The sequence below is a fragment of the Netta rufina genome, assembly GCF_964035555.1.
Source record: "Netta rufina genome assembly, chromosome: 2".
NCBI lineage: Eukaryota > Metazoa > Chordata > Aves > Anseriformes > Anatidae > Netta > Netta rufina.
In genome coordinates this window covers 46368551-46384896 of record NC_140124.1, presented here as the reverse complement: position 1 = coordinate 46384896, position 16346 = coordinate 46368551, and the positions used below count along the sequence as shown (strand labels likewise).

General features: G+C 51.9%; 1 protein-coding gene across 1 annotated transcript; it reads left to right on the top strand.

Moving 5' to 3' along the window:
• The first annotated feature begins 701 nt into the window (after positions 1–701).
• On the top strand, positions 702–12772 carry TGM4 (transglutaminase 4). Its single transcript, XM_084306668.1, has 14 exons — positions 702–778; positions 4634–4813; positions 4912–5018; positions 5234–5363; positions 5733–5851; positions 6837–6944; positions 7461–7635; positions 8131–8269; positions 8540–8643; positions 9267–9518; positions 10219–10578; positions 11480–11649; positions 11975–12111; positions 12482–12772. The coding sequence occupies exons 1-14, from the start codon at positions 772–774 to the stop codon at positions 12621–12623; spliced, it is 2130 nt and encodes a 709-aa protein (XP_084162794.1). The 5' UTR covers positions 702–771; the 3' UTR covers positions 12624–12772.
• Positions 12773–16346: the final 3574 nt, after the last annotated feature.

The window sequence follows — 16346 nt, the reverse complement described above, 5'->3', positions numbered from 1 at the left end:
AAGAACAGGATGGTGATGGGGTGGCAAAGGAGGCTCCACCGCCTCCTGGGCAGAGACCCCCACCAGCCACCTACAGCTCCTGATACACCACGTTTCTTGCTCCACCTGGACCCAGCTCTGTCTCCTCTTTCCCACCCTCATTCTTCTCCAGCCTCTACCTGACCCCACAGGGAAGGGACCGGTGCCAGGACCTTGGGCTTTTCTGCAGGTGGGAATGCTGGATGTCAGCCCGCAGCTTCGTGTGCTTCTACCCCAAAACCTATGACAGAAACCCCATTAACCTCGAGGAATGTTGGATTGGTCCTAATGGGGAACTCCGATTTCTTAATGAGGAAACGTTTGTGGGCTGCCTCCTAAAGCTAGCCCTAGGGTTGCAGTCCCGGTAGCCTGGATTTCAGGGCATAGGTGCATTCTTGTTACTCATCTAATCCATGATTTTGCTGTTCGTCAGTGAAGGGTCTGTCCACTTGTCATCCGATTGTGCAAATTCACCTTCCATGTGAGTCGGGATTTAAGTTTCGCTGTTTTTCAGGGTCTGACTATGTGCAGAGGGAGTTGTAGTCATTTTTTTTTTTTTTTTCCGCAGGAACTTCCTTTCTCTAACACCACCCCTTGGCAGTGGACCTGCTGACACCTCAGAGCCAGACACTGATAAATAGGGCAGCCAGCCGTCTTCCTCCTGCATGCTCAGAGGTGAGTGGCAGAGGCTACTCGGGAGCTCAGCAGCCACCAGCACCGCAGACACCCCATCTCACAGCACCAGCCAGCACCATGACCGGTGAGTTTCGCGATAACGCATGGCAGCTTTGCACTTTGGCAGGTCTCCTGCGCTGAGGATGGGACCTCGAGCAGAGCCGGGGAGACCCATCCATCAGGGAGACCCCGACTGCCACGCATGGGACCTGGGGAAAAAATGTTTGGGTGTTGCTGGGGAAGCGCTGCTTTCGGTCGTGGTTTTGGCGGCTCGGTGAAGCCAGATGAAAAATGCAACCCAACGTTCGGAGCTTTTCAACAACCTGTAGAAATCTGGCTCTGGCGGCGATCATAGGGAAAAAAAATGTGGTTTTAAAAATCTTGTTGCGTCAAGCTGGAGGGAATTTCTTTATTTCAGGGTACTTAATTGTGTAGATTACTCTTCTTTAGTGCTGGCTGACAGCATCTGTCAGAAGTTTCAGAGTAAATGAGGGGGGATTGATTTGAGATTTTGCCCTGTCCTGTGGCTTGCCCGATTGTCAGAAGATCTAGCAGAGACCTCGAGAGCTGCCTGAGCTCCTGCAGCAGCTGCTGAGCCACCACTGCCTGCGGTCCTGGGGCCACCCCAACCCCAGGGTGCCCACAAACCCCAGGGCATAGCTGGGGAGATCTACGGGAGGGAGGGAGGCTGTGGGTGTCCTGCTGCTGCTCCCAGCCCCTCTGCTTCACACCTCCGCCCCCTGGGTGTGGATGAGCTGAAATTTCCCAGGCAGTCTCGGCTAGCAGCATCTTCGTCCTGGGATGAGTGTTCGCCTGGAGGTTGGGCAAGGATGGGAAGTACACGCAGGTGTCCAAAATTTGCTGTCTCGTGCAGCCGGACCCTGCACTTCCTGCTCCACTTCCCTCCAGAGCAGCCCTTATTTCCACTGAAGCCAGGCAGGCTATAAACACCCTGCCCCAGAACATTAATTTTTACACCCCATTACTGTGACCTACGGATACGGCGTTTGGGGCTGTAATGACGAGGCTGTTAGTCAGGTCGTGATGCCTCCATGAGGGATAAATCATGAAACTAGGAGAAAAAATATGCAAATGTATAATATAAATCTATATCAGAGCATCTCTCTGCTATAAACCATGAATTCCTGTGCTCACAGCCAGGGTGCCTGCAGGCAGCAGGGGAAGGCAGCCCAAAACAGGGCTGCGCGGAGAGGGCGGGTGCTGGCGAAGCCTGTTGGGACGCAGAGAGGGAATGCTGCCACCCGGCTCCCTGGCATTCCTCAGCGTGGAAGGCCATGCCAACCAGATCATAGGGCACTGTATGTGTGCTTTCTCAGAAATAAGCGTGGCACAACTGGCACGCAGCACTGGGCAGTCGCAGCTCCCCAGCGCAGCGCTCGGATCTGTCAGGGTGTGCTTCAAAAAACTAATAATAATTAAAAAAAAATCTCTGCACATTTTTCTCTCAGCATCCTCAACATCAATGATATCCAAAAAGAAAAAAAAAAAAAAAAAAAAAAAAAAGTAAAAGTTTAAAATATAGTACCTTAGTTAGGAAAGCCAAATGGATTCCTTGAGCAGCGGGAGGCTGTGTTTGGCTCCCGCTTCCCATCCGAGCATCTCAGCCCGGCAAGGGCTCACCAGAGCTTTAGAAAGGAGCAGGAGCAAGCAGCCCTGGTTCTGAGGATTAGTTGATTCTGAGGAAAAGCCACTTCTACTTCACCAATGGGGCTGGACAATTCCTGCTGAAATTTTTGGCATCCGCCACGCCCCATCGTGCAAAGCGTGAGCCCGAGATTGGCATTTGGCATGGAGCAAGCAAACACAAAGTCCTCCAAAAGGCAGTCAGCAAGTGAAAGCCGATGGTTAATTTTAAGTCTACTTGCTGTGTTTTGGATAATTCTTTCACATATAAGATAAATATGGTTTATAAAGTAAACAGGAGGGAATCCAGGGAGGCAGGAGCCTGGTGTGGACCGCTGCACGGTACGCTTGATGTGCTCAGAGCTGTAGTCACTGTGCAGCACAGGTCAGAGCTATTGCAGCCTTGTTTGTAGCTTTGAGTTCAGCCTCGATCCCAGCCTGTGGCAGATCCAGCCCCTCCTGCAGCCTCTCTCCCACGGCGCTGCCTGTGCAGCAGCCACCAGCAGATCCCAGCCTCCCCGACACTAGGGCTGGCTGTTGCTGATGCTCGCCTTGGCGCGGTTGCTGGGTGCCGTGTAAAACTGTCAAGCCGTTTTGTGACCTAATCCCTTAAGCCATTATACCTTTGACTGCTTTATTCCTAAGTTATCGCAAGCCTTTTCAAATTTCCTGACTCTCCCACATCTGTGTCTGAATCACTCGTGAGCCCAGTGCTTGTTTAACACTGCTACTCCCTGCTGTTTACACAGTATTTAGCCTCTAAGGAGGCTTCATGGGCAGAGACAAGACAAGGTTTGACACTTCCAAAGATATGTAGCCACGTCCTGGCATGCTCTGGATTTTCCTGCCACACCTGGGCAGCCTCCCAAAGCCTGGCACAGGAACCCCCAGGTCCACACCTTGATGGAGAGCAGAGGGCTCTCTTTGTTCCTGCATGGAGAAGCCAAGTCGATGGGGGAAAAAAAATATCCTTGCAAAGGTTCACGTGCACAGGCTGCCTTTAGAGGTTGATTAATGACATCTGTGATATTACTTGGGAATATTTTTGGAGGAGAAACATGAAGAACCAGCCTCAGTGTCCTGAGGAGCCCCATCTCCCAGGTCTTAGGCATCCCCAAGACATGGGCGGCTCAGCGGTCATCAGGGGGAACCACATTTGGTTCACTTCCAGCTTGGCTGCGTGCGCTACATCCTGCCAGGAGCAATTACAGCTGCTGTTAATCATTATCTGATAATCATGACGGACGCATTCAACACCAATATAAGGCGAGTCTTTGACTCGGAGGTAAAATCACAGCAGCTGGGATTAATTTTTAAGCTGCCCCGTGCTATCGGGGGCCACTTGGGAGCACCACCTTTGAATGTTATTAAATCTCCTCCTCCTCTGACTGCTGCTGCTGCTGCTGTTAAACACCTGCAGTAACAAAGACCCATTTGTAGCACTCCAGGAGTTGCCCCTCCTCATGCTCAGCATGGCACGGGCACACAGCAAACAGGATGTGTTGGTGTCACCACGAGCAGAGCAGCTGGGCTGGTGGGGGAAAGCAGGAGGGGACGCTGTGGGGGTCAGGATATTTGGGGGGCTGCACTATGGGGGTGATCCAGGAGCGTAGCAGCAGCTGCAGGGATGGGACGTGGGTGTGCTGTCCCCGCTCTGTTTCCCAGGACCATTGCAAAAACAAGAGTTTCGGTGTTACAACAAAACTGGCAGTAGTGGCATCTTCCTGGACAGCAGGAGCTGGCTCTCAGGGGTTGACACCTCTTTGGGGACAGGGCTGTGCAGGGAAGGGTGTTGCCTTGTGTCAAGGGAACCAACATGAGGAAAATGCATTGCTGTGTGTAAAGTGCCTGGGGCATCGTTCCCTTTGGCATCTGCTCCACAGCTGCAAAAACAAAACAAAACAAAAGAAGAGGAAAAAAAAGAAAAAGCAAAATAATAAAAAGGTGTTTCTGTGTCAAGGCCAAGTTTGCTTTGTGGTAAAGCAGCCACTCTGTTGCAGGAGGGTGGTTCTGGTCACTGCCAGCACAATTCCCTGGTCCCCCATGCCTGGATCATGAGCTGGGGTCCTCCAGACCCAGGGGCAGGAGTGAGGGTGGCATTGCTTTTTGCTCTTGTGCCATCTGCTTCACGCAGTGGTCCCCTGATGAGCAGCCTCGCAGGATCACCATGCACCCAGATGTTTTCATGACCCACGCAGCTCTGACAGGGAGAAAACTGCCTGTGCTGACCAGTTTACCAACACCCCCTCCTCATTTCTTCTTTTTTTTTTCTCCCTCTCCACACACGATCTTCCAGAGAGCGACCTGAAGGTCACCAACGTTGACTTCCTGAAGAGCCAGAACTCGGCCCAGCACCACACGGATGCGTACGAAACGACGAGCCTGGTGGTGCGCCGAGGACAGGCTTTCCTGCTGCAGCTCACCCTCAGCAGGGCGCTGCGGGCCAGCGACAAGCTGTCGCTGCATTTCAGCATAGGTAAGCCTGGCACAAAACAGGAGAGCCCCCGGCACCTCTCTGTCCCTGCAAACCCATGTAACGTGTCGTGTTTTTTTTTTTTTTTTTTTTTTTTCCAGGGGAGAGGCCAATGAAGCCCCTGGGGACCCTGATGTCACTCAACCCCAGGAGCACGAGGGACACCAGCGGGTGGCACATCACCATCGCCAAGACCAGCGGCACAGAGGTAGGGCACGGGACAGCACTGGGAGCGACTGAGCAAGCCCCCAGAGCCCCCATCCTGCTTTCCCTCTGCCCTGTGGTTTCTGACGGGCAGCAGCTTTGCCCCATTTAATTTCCAGCCCTTCTGCTGGGCATGCAGGATGTGCCCCATCCCTGCGGTGCTGCACCAGTGCCATCGCGGAGGGTTGGTCATGTCCTGTCTCCTTGTCACCTCCCCAGTGCCTGCTGTCCGTCACCAGCGCGGCTGATGCCCCAGTGGGAAAATACGGCCTGAGTGTGAAGACTGGATCTAACGTTTACAAGCCCGAAAACAACACCATCTACCTTCTGTTCAACCCCTGGTGTGAAAGTAAGGAGGGCAGTCCAGCAACTGGGGTTATGATTACTGCTGTGCGGGACTGTCCCTGGGGGAGCTTCTCCTCTTCTTCTTCCTATGTGCATCCCCTCTTCTCCCTAAAATGCTGCAAGCAGCATCCCCCTGGAGCAAGAGCCATGAGCCAGCTCCTTGCTGGGGAGCCCTCGGAGCTTAAAATAAAGAGTAATCTTAGAGGAAGCCCTTCAACGATAGGCAGAAAAGCATGAGTACTGAGCAGCCATCAAGTGGTGTGAGCACTACAGACCTCCAGCTCCCACTGCTTCACTTTTCAGGAAAATCTTCCTATAGCAGGTGTGAAAAATCAACTAACATCTACATTTTTTATTTTTATTTTTTTGTCAGCTGATATCGTCTTCCTGTCCAATGAGGCTGAGAGAAATGAGTATGTGCTCAACGATACGGGTTACATCTATGTTGGGTCTGTATACAGCATACACGGTAGACCCTGGAATTTTGGGCAGGTAAGGCACAGCCCTCCCCTTGGCCTTATTACCCCTATTCACTCTTTCTGTTTGGCATTTGTTTAAATGAATCCATAAACAGTCTAAGCCCATGAGCAGCTCAAAGTACTTGAGTAATCCCCCCAGTGTCACTGGAAAAGCTCGCCTGCTTAGAGTAATCTTTCCACTCAAGCATTTTCCCCAGCCCTGGCCTGAGAACAGAGCTTAGTAGCATATTTGTAATCAGATTGGCAGACCCCTGGCAAAGGCTATGGAGACTGAGAATGGAGCATTTCTGGCCAAAAGGTTCCCCTAAGGCATCCTCCCTGCTCTGGCAGTTGTGGAGTGCAGCGAAAGTCCTCACAGTTATGACTTTTCCCACAAAAGTGCCAAAGGGCATTGTCCATAGGGCTGTTCTTACCCTAACTGGAGAATTGACACTGATATTTTGCCAAGTTTCAGTGTGTAGGATATCTGACATCTCTACGAGCTCAACCTAAGGCAGCCTTAATTGCTAATTAGGAACCTTTTGCTATAATAATTTGCATTTAGGTACTCTTTTTTTTTTTCCTTTTTTTTTTTTTTTTTCTTTTTTTCTTCTCCAGTATATTTCGTACCTATGCCAATAGACTGAATATCTGTAGCTGTCTTGAATTTTCATTATTCAAGTGAGTAATGTCCAAGGCTTCAGGGAGATGACTTAGGTGACTTAGGACTACTCACAGGAGTAAAGAGTTGCTGGGTCAGGTTCCACCTATGCTTGCAAGACACATGGCACAGGCTTTTTTCACTCATGGTGGGTTTTCATTTAAGCCCTTCTTTGGAGAGAACAGCTTTAGGATGCCCCATGGGCTCCAGAACTAGGTTCATTCAATATTGTCAAGGAAGTTCAGAAGTTGGGTCTAGTCAGACGGTTTCCTTCAAGTACCTAGGTAGACCTCATGTTGATTGAGCAAATTCTCTTTCAGAGATGTGTAAAAATTTCTCCATTTTCTTTCCAAAACAGTTTGAGGAATCCATCCTGGATGCCTGCATGTACCTGCTGGACAAAAGTAAACTGAAGATGAGCAGTAGAAGGGATCCTGTGATTGTGTCCAGAGCCATGTCTGCTTTGGTATGGTTCTCTCAGAGCAGAAGTGATTTGCCCCTCCTGCTTTCCCTCCTCCTTCTTGCTTGCTATTTTTTTTCCTTGGGGATTTGAACACCATTTCAGGATGAATCCAAAACTGCAAGGAAAGAGCCAGAGGCATTTTGGGTGGAGGGAAGAGGCAAGCAAAATACATTTCCCTGTCTCTAAAGCTTGCAGCTGCCCTGGTGGTTGTCTTTCCCCAGCCAACACTGTGTTTTGAGGGGCAACTTCTCTCTGTGGTGGGATCCTTCTGGGATCCCTGGGCTCTAGGACGCAATATGCAGTGTGTGCTATGGCTGCCCCAAGCAGCAGTGCCATCTCCCTCTCTGGATATCCAGAGATCTGGATATCTGGAAACTCTGGAGGGTCTCCAAGCAGGGAAGCCCCCAGCTGGTGTCAGCAACCTTGTTGGGGAGTTGTGAACCAGGCATGGACCCCAAGGTTTAAACCTCATTTGGCCTCATCCCTGAATCTGTCTCTTCTGCATGTGTGTGGCCATAGGTGAATGCCAATGATGAAAACGGAGTCCTGCTGGGGAACTGGTCAGGGAAGTACGAAAACGGGACCTCTCCCATGGAATGGATCGGGAGCGTTGCCATTTTGCAGCAGTATTACAAGACGAAGAAGCCAGTTGGTTTCGGTCAATGCTGGGTCTTCTCAGGAGTCCTCACTACAGGTAAAGGGTGAACTGTCTCTCTGCCTGATATCCTAATTACTGCGCTAGTGACCCAAATTACCACACCCCCAGGCTCCAGAGGTGGTGGGGAAACCTCTACATGCTCTTGGTCCTAGTGCTTTCATGAAGGGGTTGAGGCATCTGTCATGTAAGGAGGGAGCTGGGACTGCTCAGCCTGTTGTGGAGAAGGCTCGGAGGTCTGATCCATGGGTACAAATACCCCACGGGAGGGAGTGAAGCCATCAGAGCCCAGCTCTTCCTAGCAGTGCCCCATGCCAGGACAAGAGGCGATGGGCACAAAATGGAGGACAGGAGGCTCCCTCTGAACACCAGGCAGCACCTCTGTGCTGTGTGGGCTGTGGGGCACTGGTGCAGGTTGGGGACCCCTCCTTGGGGATATTCAGAAGCCACCTACCGGCTCTAGGTGGCCCTGCTTGAGCGGGGGCTTGGGTGAGGTGATTTTGTGACCCCCTGGTTTGTCTGTCCCTATCACAGTCATGCGCTGCCTGGGGATCCCGGCCCGGAGCGTGAGCAACTTCAACTCGGCTCACGACACAGATGAGAACCTGAGAGTTGACGTCTACCTGAACGAAAAGGGAGAGAAGCTGAAATGGATGTCCGTCGACTCCGTCTGGTACGGACAAAGAGGGCCAACCTTTCCTAGCCCCCGCCCTGTGCCACGCTGCCCTGCAGCGCTGCGCTCCCCAGCCCCAGCAGCCTTTCCTCTGACTGCTTCCCTTCTGCCTTGGGTTTGTTGCTGGGGAGAGAGAGAAAGCTCACAGGGTTTCATAGGGCTACACGCAAATCCCCATTAAACCTGCCCTCTGGAAGGACTAAGCCGAGGAGATCACAGCTGCTGTCTATAACAGTGCACTCCTTTTCTTTGCAACCCGAACTCTTGCAGGAACTTCCACGTGTGGAACGATGTCTGGATGAAGCGGAAGGACTTGCCTTCAGGGTTTGATGGCTGGCAGGCAATCGATTCAACCCCTCAGGAGCAAAGCCAAGGTAGGATTGGCCTAGGAAGGCTCTTCTGCAATTCCTGAGGGAGTCGGGGATGCTTTGTGTGGAAATTGTGGTCCCCAGTCAGCAAAGCACATGCTGCCCCTGCGAATCTTCCCGCACCCAGGCAGTGACAACCTAAAGCTGGTGGTCCCACTCCTGCCATCTCAGCCCAGGAAGGAGGTAATGGTGTTTCCTGGCAGACAGAAAACAAGCCCAGTAGGATACTGTGGGGACGTGAATGTGTAAATAAACATGTTTTTGTGCTGACAAAACATTTTTGAGGGCCTCAGATTCAGGGTGCATCTAAAGATGGTGTGGCCATGGGTGCATTGACATTGAGTGGGCTTGAGTGAGTTTGGACCTGTGAAAATCAGCCAGTACCTAGGGTGGGGAAGGGAGCCCAGATGATTTAAGTGGTGGAAAACATGTAAAAGCTCTTACCAGACTTTGTTCCTCTATAAAATAAATACCAGACAGCTATTGTAGGGGAATTTGGGCTTTATAGCTGGGTTGAAGGAGTATTTGCTACTAAAACTGGCCACATAACCCTTCTCAGGGTGGTAGAATAAAAGTTGGAGGCTCTGTTCATGTTTGGCAAGGCAAATAGTGTTGAATGTGATTTTTAGGTATTTTCCAGTGCGGCCCGTGCCCACTGAAGGCCATCCGAGACGGGGAGGTGTATTTGCCCTACGACAGCAAGTTTGTGTACGCCGAAGTGAACGCCGACAAAGTCTACTGGCGTGTCACGGAGGAGGACGGCAGGAAGAAGTACGTCAAGCTGAACGTGGAGAGCCAGAGTGTCGGCGCCAACATCAGCACAAAAGCCGTGGGGCAGAACCGTCGGGAAGACATCACCCAGCAGTACAAGTTCCCTGAAGGTGACTGCCCCCATCCCCCAAAGCAGTGCTGAGGAGGTCCCTGGCTGCGTGGGTCACCCCACAACGCATCTGCTGTGTCAAACCCCCCCCATCGGGGATGGAGAGCCAGGGAGGCAGCTCTGCTCCCAGGCATCTTCATGGCTGCAGTGACATCTATAGGCTGCTCGTTGGGGACAGGGGCAAGCAAGCCTGCAGGCTGTGGGAGAGAGGGGCTGAGTGACAAACCTGGTGGTCTGACACACTGTAGCTGCTTTCTTTCCTTTTTTCCTTTCCATTCCCCACAACGTATTGGAAAAAAAAAAAGATGATGATAACTCCCTCCCCATGGTTCTCCCTGCCTCAGATCCAGCCATGCTGGATTACTGAACCCTTCCCTTTTATGTTCCCATAACTACAAGTCCATACCTTTCATATGGACTATTAAACCCTTCCCCGTGAGGAGTGGGAACATCTCATTCTAGAAAATTTAAGGAGCATAGAGCCTCTAAAAGTGACTTCCTTGGGGAAAATTTTTCCAGATGCTCACTGGTCCAAAATGCTACCAGTGGTGACATAAACAAAGGGGGTGTCCTGAGCTGAGGCTGGAGGTGGTTGGTGCCCGGACAGCTCAGCAGCAGAAGCATGAATCAAGGGAAGGGAAAGTGGTTTTGGCTGAGGGTACTGGGATACAGCTCTCAAACAGCTTTTTTCCTTCACCCAGGCAGCTCACAGGAAAGGGCATCCATGCAGAAAGCGAATTCCTACCTACAACCTTCAGGGCTGGTACCTCGTTCAGGCTTCAGTGCGATTCGTTCCATGTCTGTGGGCTTAGACAACGTGGATGGCAGGGCTGTTGCCCAAGATGAGGTGGTCCCCAAGAGCGGGGTCGAGCTTGCGATAACCAACGAAAAACCTTTGTATCCTGGTGAACCCATCGAAGTGGTCATCACAGTGAAGAGCACTGCTGCTGGGAGCTGGACCGTGGCTCTTGCTGGCTCCTGCCAGCTGCAGTCCTACACTGGGAAAGTTGATGCCAACCTTGGATATATCAACGAGACCGTCAAGCTGGAAGGCAAATCCGGTAGGCATGGGTATTGTGATATGTTTTATAGGTTATTTAATATGACAGTCTGGGGTTTCACTCGAGCCAATGCATAACTATAGGTCAGCACACGGCTCAGCTGCACAAAGAGCAGAAATTGCCTGCCTGTCACCTACCTCTCTTGCAGCTGCATTTGGGAGTCTTAGTTATGAACTGTGATCCCATTGCAGAAGGGTTCAAAACTCAAAGGCTCTGTGATGATTAGAAACCATCAGTGTGGTCAGACAGACATCTGCACTGTGCGGGTGAGGCGTGCACCACTGCAGTCCTCACTGCCTGAGCATCAAGCAGCAGAGACCCCAGCACAGGATTTGGACAGCTGAACATCTCAGCCTTTTTTTTTCTCTTTAATTATTTTTTTTAATTTTACTTCCTTGGTCATGCTGCTGTAATGTCGATGAGCTGGCTGTGACGCTAGTGAGTGGCATTTCCTGAATTCTTTACCCAAGCAAACTCCAGTTGAAGGGCTGCCTGCCCGCCTGGTCCCCCCGGGGCTGTTTGCTGCTTGTTGCGTATCTTGGAGCAACCTGGGTTGTATCGCTGATCCCCAGCAGTGTGACTGCAATGTGCCAAAGAAGACACTAACGAGCAATGAATAATTAACAACACTTGCTCATTCCAAGCATGAGTCACCCTTGGAAAAAAAAAATGTTAAAAAAATCTTTGCTGCTGGTGCTTTCTGAGCGAGCCTGAGCCAGCATTTGCTTTGGGGGAGATGGGATGTGCAGGGCATCACCTGCTGGCTGCCCGGCCAGGAGCAGGGTGGCCTCAGGAAACGTGCTTTGTCCTGTGTTCCTCCAGGCACTGCCACCAGTGCCAACTCTACCACGGGTTCCTGGGTGCCATAAAGAGTGATAAAGTCATGTTCTCCCTCCCACAGAGGTGCGCGTCCCTCTGAAGATCAAGCCTGATGCATACATGAAGGCACTGGCTGCAGCGGAAGACGAAGAGCACATCCACGTCACCGCCATTGCCGAGATCCAGGGGTCACCTGAGAAGCTGACCAAGGAGGCGGCGCTGAGCTTTGAGTACCCCCCCATCCAGGTCCAGGTGAGGCAGCAAACCCAAGACTCAGCTGGGATTAGGGTCTCAGCTCTGCTGGCATCCTGGGCAAAAGTCCCAAAACTGTAGGGAAAATGTAATGAAACTGGGCAGCAGGAAGGGTGAGCGGGGTCACCCTGTGCGTGGTAGTGCTGCGAGAAGGCACCCATGTCCCCTCCCATGACCCCGATGCAGACTGGTCTCCTGGGGCTGCACCAGCTCCATTGCACAGGTGCTCCAAAATCAAGGGGGTTGTGCAGAAAACACCCTGCCTTGGCAGAGCGAACCAGCAGCATCTCCGGCGTCCTTAACACCTCTTTTCCTCTTCTGTCAGATGCCAGAAACAGCGAAGCTGAACAAGGACTTCACCTGCGCCTTCATCTTCAAGAACAAGCTGAATGTGCCCCTGGATAACTGCAAGCTGATGGTGGAGGGCTTGGGCATGTTTAAGATGGCAACGTTTGAGGAAGGGTAAGGAGAGGCTTGGAGCAGTCCTGAGCCCCACGTAGCTTATGAGCATGGCAGAATGCCCTTTCCTGCTCATCTTTAACTTTCCCTTGACAAATCAGTTAGGGACTTCATGCAATGCAGCCCTTCAAAGCCATGTCCAAAATAGTACCATGGGCTCACAGCCTGGGGGAGGTCTCTGTAGGCTGCCAGGGCCACCAGGCAGTGCTACCGTGCCAAGCCCCGCTCACTGCACTTTGGTCATGGGAAAAGGGGCAGACTCATGCTAAGCATAGACAGTGGCTTTTTCTTTAAGACAAACCATGAGAAATTGGCTAATGAGACCCGTGATGTGCAAGCAGCTCATGCTGGGACTGCTTTCCTTTCTTCTCAGGGATGTACAGCCTGGTAGGATCATTAAGTCCGAAGTAATCTGCACTCCGACAAGAGCAGGAGAGAAGAAAATCGTGGCCAAACTGACCTCAAACCAGGTCAAAACGATTTCGGTGGAGAAGGCCATCACCATCACCCACTAGGAGCGGTGCCTCAGCAGGGACAGAAGAGGACCCTGGATGTGCCACAGCCGCGCTCCGCTGCCGCCGCTTGCCTCCTTGATTGCGGGATAGCGCTTGATGAGCAAAGAGCAAAAATCCCATTAAGTGAAGGGAATTACGCTGACATAAAGGGCATAGCTGCTTTGATTGCAGCTCACTGTGATTCAATAAAGATCATTGAAATCGACATACTGACTGTGTGGCTGATATTTTTGCTGGACCAGGGGGTGTTTTGCAGCTGCTGTAGGCCCACCAGGCTGCCCAGACCCCACTGCACCAGGACTTAAGAAACATTTGAAGCAATTCTCCCCTGGGCCATGCTTCTCCCACCCCACTGGCAAATGCTTCAGACAGCAAAAGGAGGAAACCTGGCAGAGTCTTCCCCAAACACCATTTGTCATGCATCTTCCTCCCCTCCCACCCACTTCTATTTCCTTTTTTGGGGGGAGGGGTGGGGAAGAAGCGGGACCAGGAGATTTTTGGAAGAAGTCCCCATCCCCAACACCATTTCCAGAGCTCTGGTGGAAGCAGATCACCTCTGCCTCTCCTCTCCCACCCCAAACAGTGCTGGGGGACAGGAGGGCAGCATACTTCTGGAGCACTTCCAGCCACAGCGCAGGGAAGGCGACAGCAGCTGTGCACAGCTGGAGCTGCACACACCCCCTGAGCTCAGAGCTCAGATAAGGGAGGTTTCAGTATTTCTGTGAGAAAAGAGCAAACGGAGCCACGCAGTAGCAGAGGCTTATTATTTATGCATCTTAAAAAGCAAATGCTCGAGCCTTAGGGCTGCACAGCAGGAAAAAGAAAGGGCAACGCTGCCAGGCTGCCCACGCAGGGTGGGTGCAGCAAAGGGGGTGCTGCCCGTGGGGAGAACGTGGCACAGGACCCGTTCATCCCCATCCCATCTTGCCACGAGATGAAATATGTTTTGCATTAAGACCTAATCTTTCCCCTGGGCCTCTCAGCTCTCTGCTTTGAAATTTCCTCATTTAGCCAAGTAAACAAGGCGGCTGTTGACTGGCAAGCAGCCGAAAACAAGCAGTGGGCAGCCCCCTACTTTGCACCCAAGGCAGTGCCCAGCTCCGAGGGCATGCCAGGATCCAACCCCATGGACAGGTACAACCCAAAACCCTAACATGAACCCCAGGAAAGAAGGGAGGAGGAAAAAGTTTTAAAATAATAACAATTAATAAACAACAACAACAAAAAAAGAGGCTTTGTTAATGCCCTTGGATTGCAAAGATCTGGGGAGCAACAGCAGCAACGCAGCCCCCAGAGTCCCCTTTGTCCTCCCTGAGTTCCCCCCGGGCATGGTGCGAGTGGGACCTGGAGCAGAGCATAGGGAAGGGAGGCACACGTGGGTGGAAGTGTTAATTCTTTAATAATAAGTACACTTAGCCCCCAGAGGCATAAAACAGGAGTTACAATTACCAAAATACATACATTTCCAAGAGATGTAAGTGCTCAACTTGCATAGAAAAACCTGCTGTGGAAGACACCAGAGTAGAGGAAGGCTTCCCACAGCCACCACGACCCTGTCCCACCACGGAGGAAATCCTCACCCCAGAGCAGCAGCAGGAGCCCCAGCCCAGGAAGGTGCCCTCACCACGGGGACTTCACCGGGGGAGCATCCTCGAGGGCCCCCGGGGCAGCCACCACACACAGGGCTGGAGGTGAAGGCACCACGGCATGGGGGGCAACAGGCACACAAAGAGAAGGGGAGGGGAACCAGGGCTTTGGTTTCAATTTCACGGAAATCACATTTGGTCTCGAGCTGGTGGGTGGGAATTAAGGTGTGAGATCTGTGGCAGAGCCAGCAATAAAGGACGTTTCTCCATCTCCTGAAGGCTTCTGCCACTTCCCCAACGTTTGTCACGCTGTGTCAAGGCAGGGCAGGAGGTAGAGTGAGGATGTGAAGGAAATACTCTGGGTTCCTGATGCTGGAAGGTTTCCAGCTCCTGCCCCTTGGCTGGGATGAAAATGTGGGAGGGTGTAGGGGAAGGAGGGGGGCAGCCTCACCCCTCACTCCATGCTGCGTTCCAGTTTCAGTTATTAAAAAATAAGGAAAAACAAAACAAAACAAGGAAATGCCAGCACCTGAGGAGCGATGCAGGAGGTGGGACACGATGGGGTGCACCAGCCTGGAGAGCAGAGGCTGAAACACGCCGCCTCAACCCGCATCCACCCAAAGCAACGAGAGCAGCACCCAAGGAGCATCACCCAGACATGGCACAAGGCACTTTTCCCCAAACTGAGGCCCTCAGCCCGCCCCAACAGTCACACCACGGATGTAGTCATCAAATTACCTCCAAGTGCTTTGCTTTCAAAGCTGCTGGTGTCCAGCCACGACCTCATTTCTCCTGCAGGACCCCGCAGCAGCATTCCCACCCCAAGGGTAGGGCAGCAGGGGCAGAGAAGCTCAGAGGGAGCAGGCAGAGGCTGAGTAGCAAGCCAAAATGAGGAAACATGAGCCAGTCTTAGAGTCCTCCTTAAACATCCCTATTTCTCCCTATAGGAAATCCCATACAGATCTGTGTATGTCCCTTATGTCCCATTAATGCTCTTGTTTGCAAATATCTCTTTTTTTTTTTTTTTCTCCTGGTTTTCACCCAAACTGTGCTCCTAACAGTCACCAGACTCTGGTGACTGTTAAAATAAAATAAAATCTTGCACAAATTCCACCTGGTATTGCTTCAATAAATAACAGAAACTTAACCCAAGTCTCCCACAATCCCTCCCCGCCTCCTTTATCTTTCTCTCTAGAGGAAGCAATCGTCTTTATTCCACGTTATGGGGCAGGGGGCTCGAAGCCAAGCACAGCCTGTGGTGGAAACCCAGGAGCACGTCTCCCCAGTACCCTGCAAAATTCACTGCTAATTAAGATGAGGGAGATGACGTGAAGAAGAAAACAACACAACAACCAACAGAGTAATACTCTAAATATAAAGCTGCTGTAACTGGTGCCCGGAGTGTGCAGTTTGTGGTCCCCACATGCTCTTGCTGTGACCATTGCCACCTGCAGCAGCATCCTCCTTGGGCGACACGTGGTCCTCCTCTGTGCTCACACCATCCACCAGGAGCTGGCTGCAAAATTAGCTTAAGGAGCCCCTGATTAGCAGCAAACACTGACAGGACACAGTTAGAGGAAGGATTAAGAGGCAATGCTCGTTCCCTCTGGCTACCCAGAGAAGGAAGAAGAGGCGTAAGCAGAGCAAGCCCAGCAGCACGGTGGGGTGCAGATAGCTCCGTGAGTGCAGGAACAGCCCCAGTGTTCCCAAAACCCAGCACCCGACCTCTGCCAGGAGCCCAAACTCCGGCATCCTTCACAGTCCAGAGCTGGCATCCACAGGCTGAGCTCAAAAGGAGCTGTTTTTAGCAAAACCTTCACAGCCGGGTAACACGGCCGTCACACCACGCTTCTCGCGCAGCCTCCAAAGGGCTGGAAGGACACAAGGGCTCACAGACCCCCTGGGATGCACCTTCTGGGACCACGCTGGCAGCTTTCCTTAAAGGCCACGTTAGAAGTGCTCAATACAGCAGGCGACACGGGTCAGGAGAGAGGAGCTTAATGAATCTCCCCGTTTATAAAGCTTTGGCTGGAGATCTGCACTGCTTCTGCTAGTGCCGGCCCTGGCTTCCCGATAAGTACTCCCAAATTATTTTCCGCACCCAAAGTACATTAAAAACCAACCGACCAACCGAAAA

Bases quoted from the DNA above. Each gene is read 5' to 3' on its own strand.
- TGM4 (XM_084306668.1), top strand. The intron at 4,814-4,911 runs GTAAGCCTGGCA...TTTTTTTTCCAG, and splicing joins GTCGCTGCATTTCAGCATAG to GGGAGAGGCCAATGAAGCCC. The intron at 5,019-5,233 runs GTAGGGCACGGG...TCACCTCCCCAG, and splicing joins CCAAGACCAGCGGCACAGAG to TGCCTGCTGTCCGTCACCAG.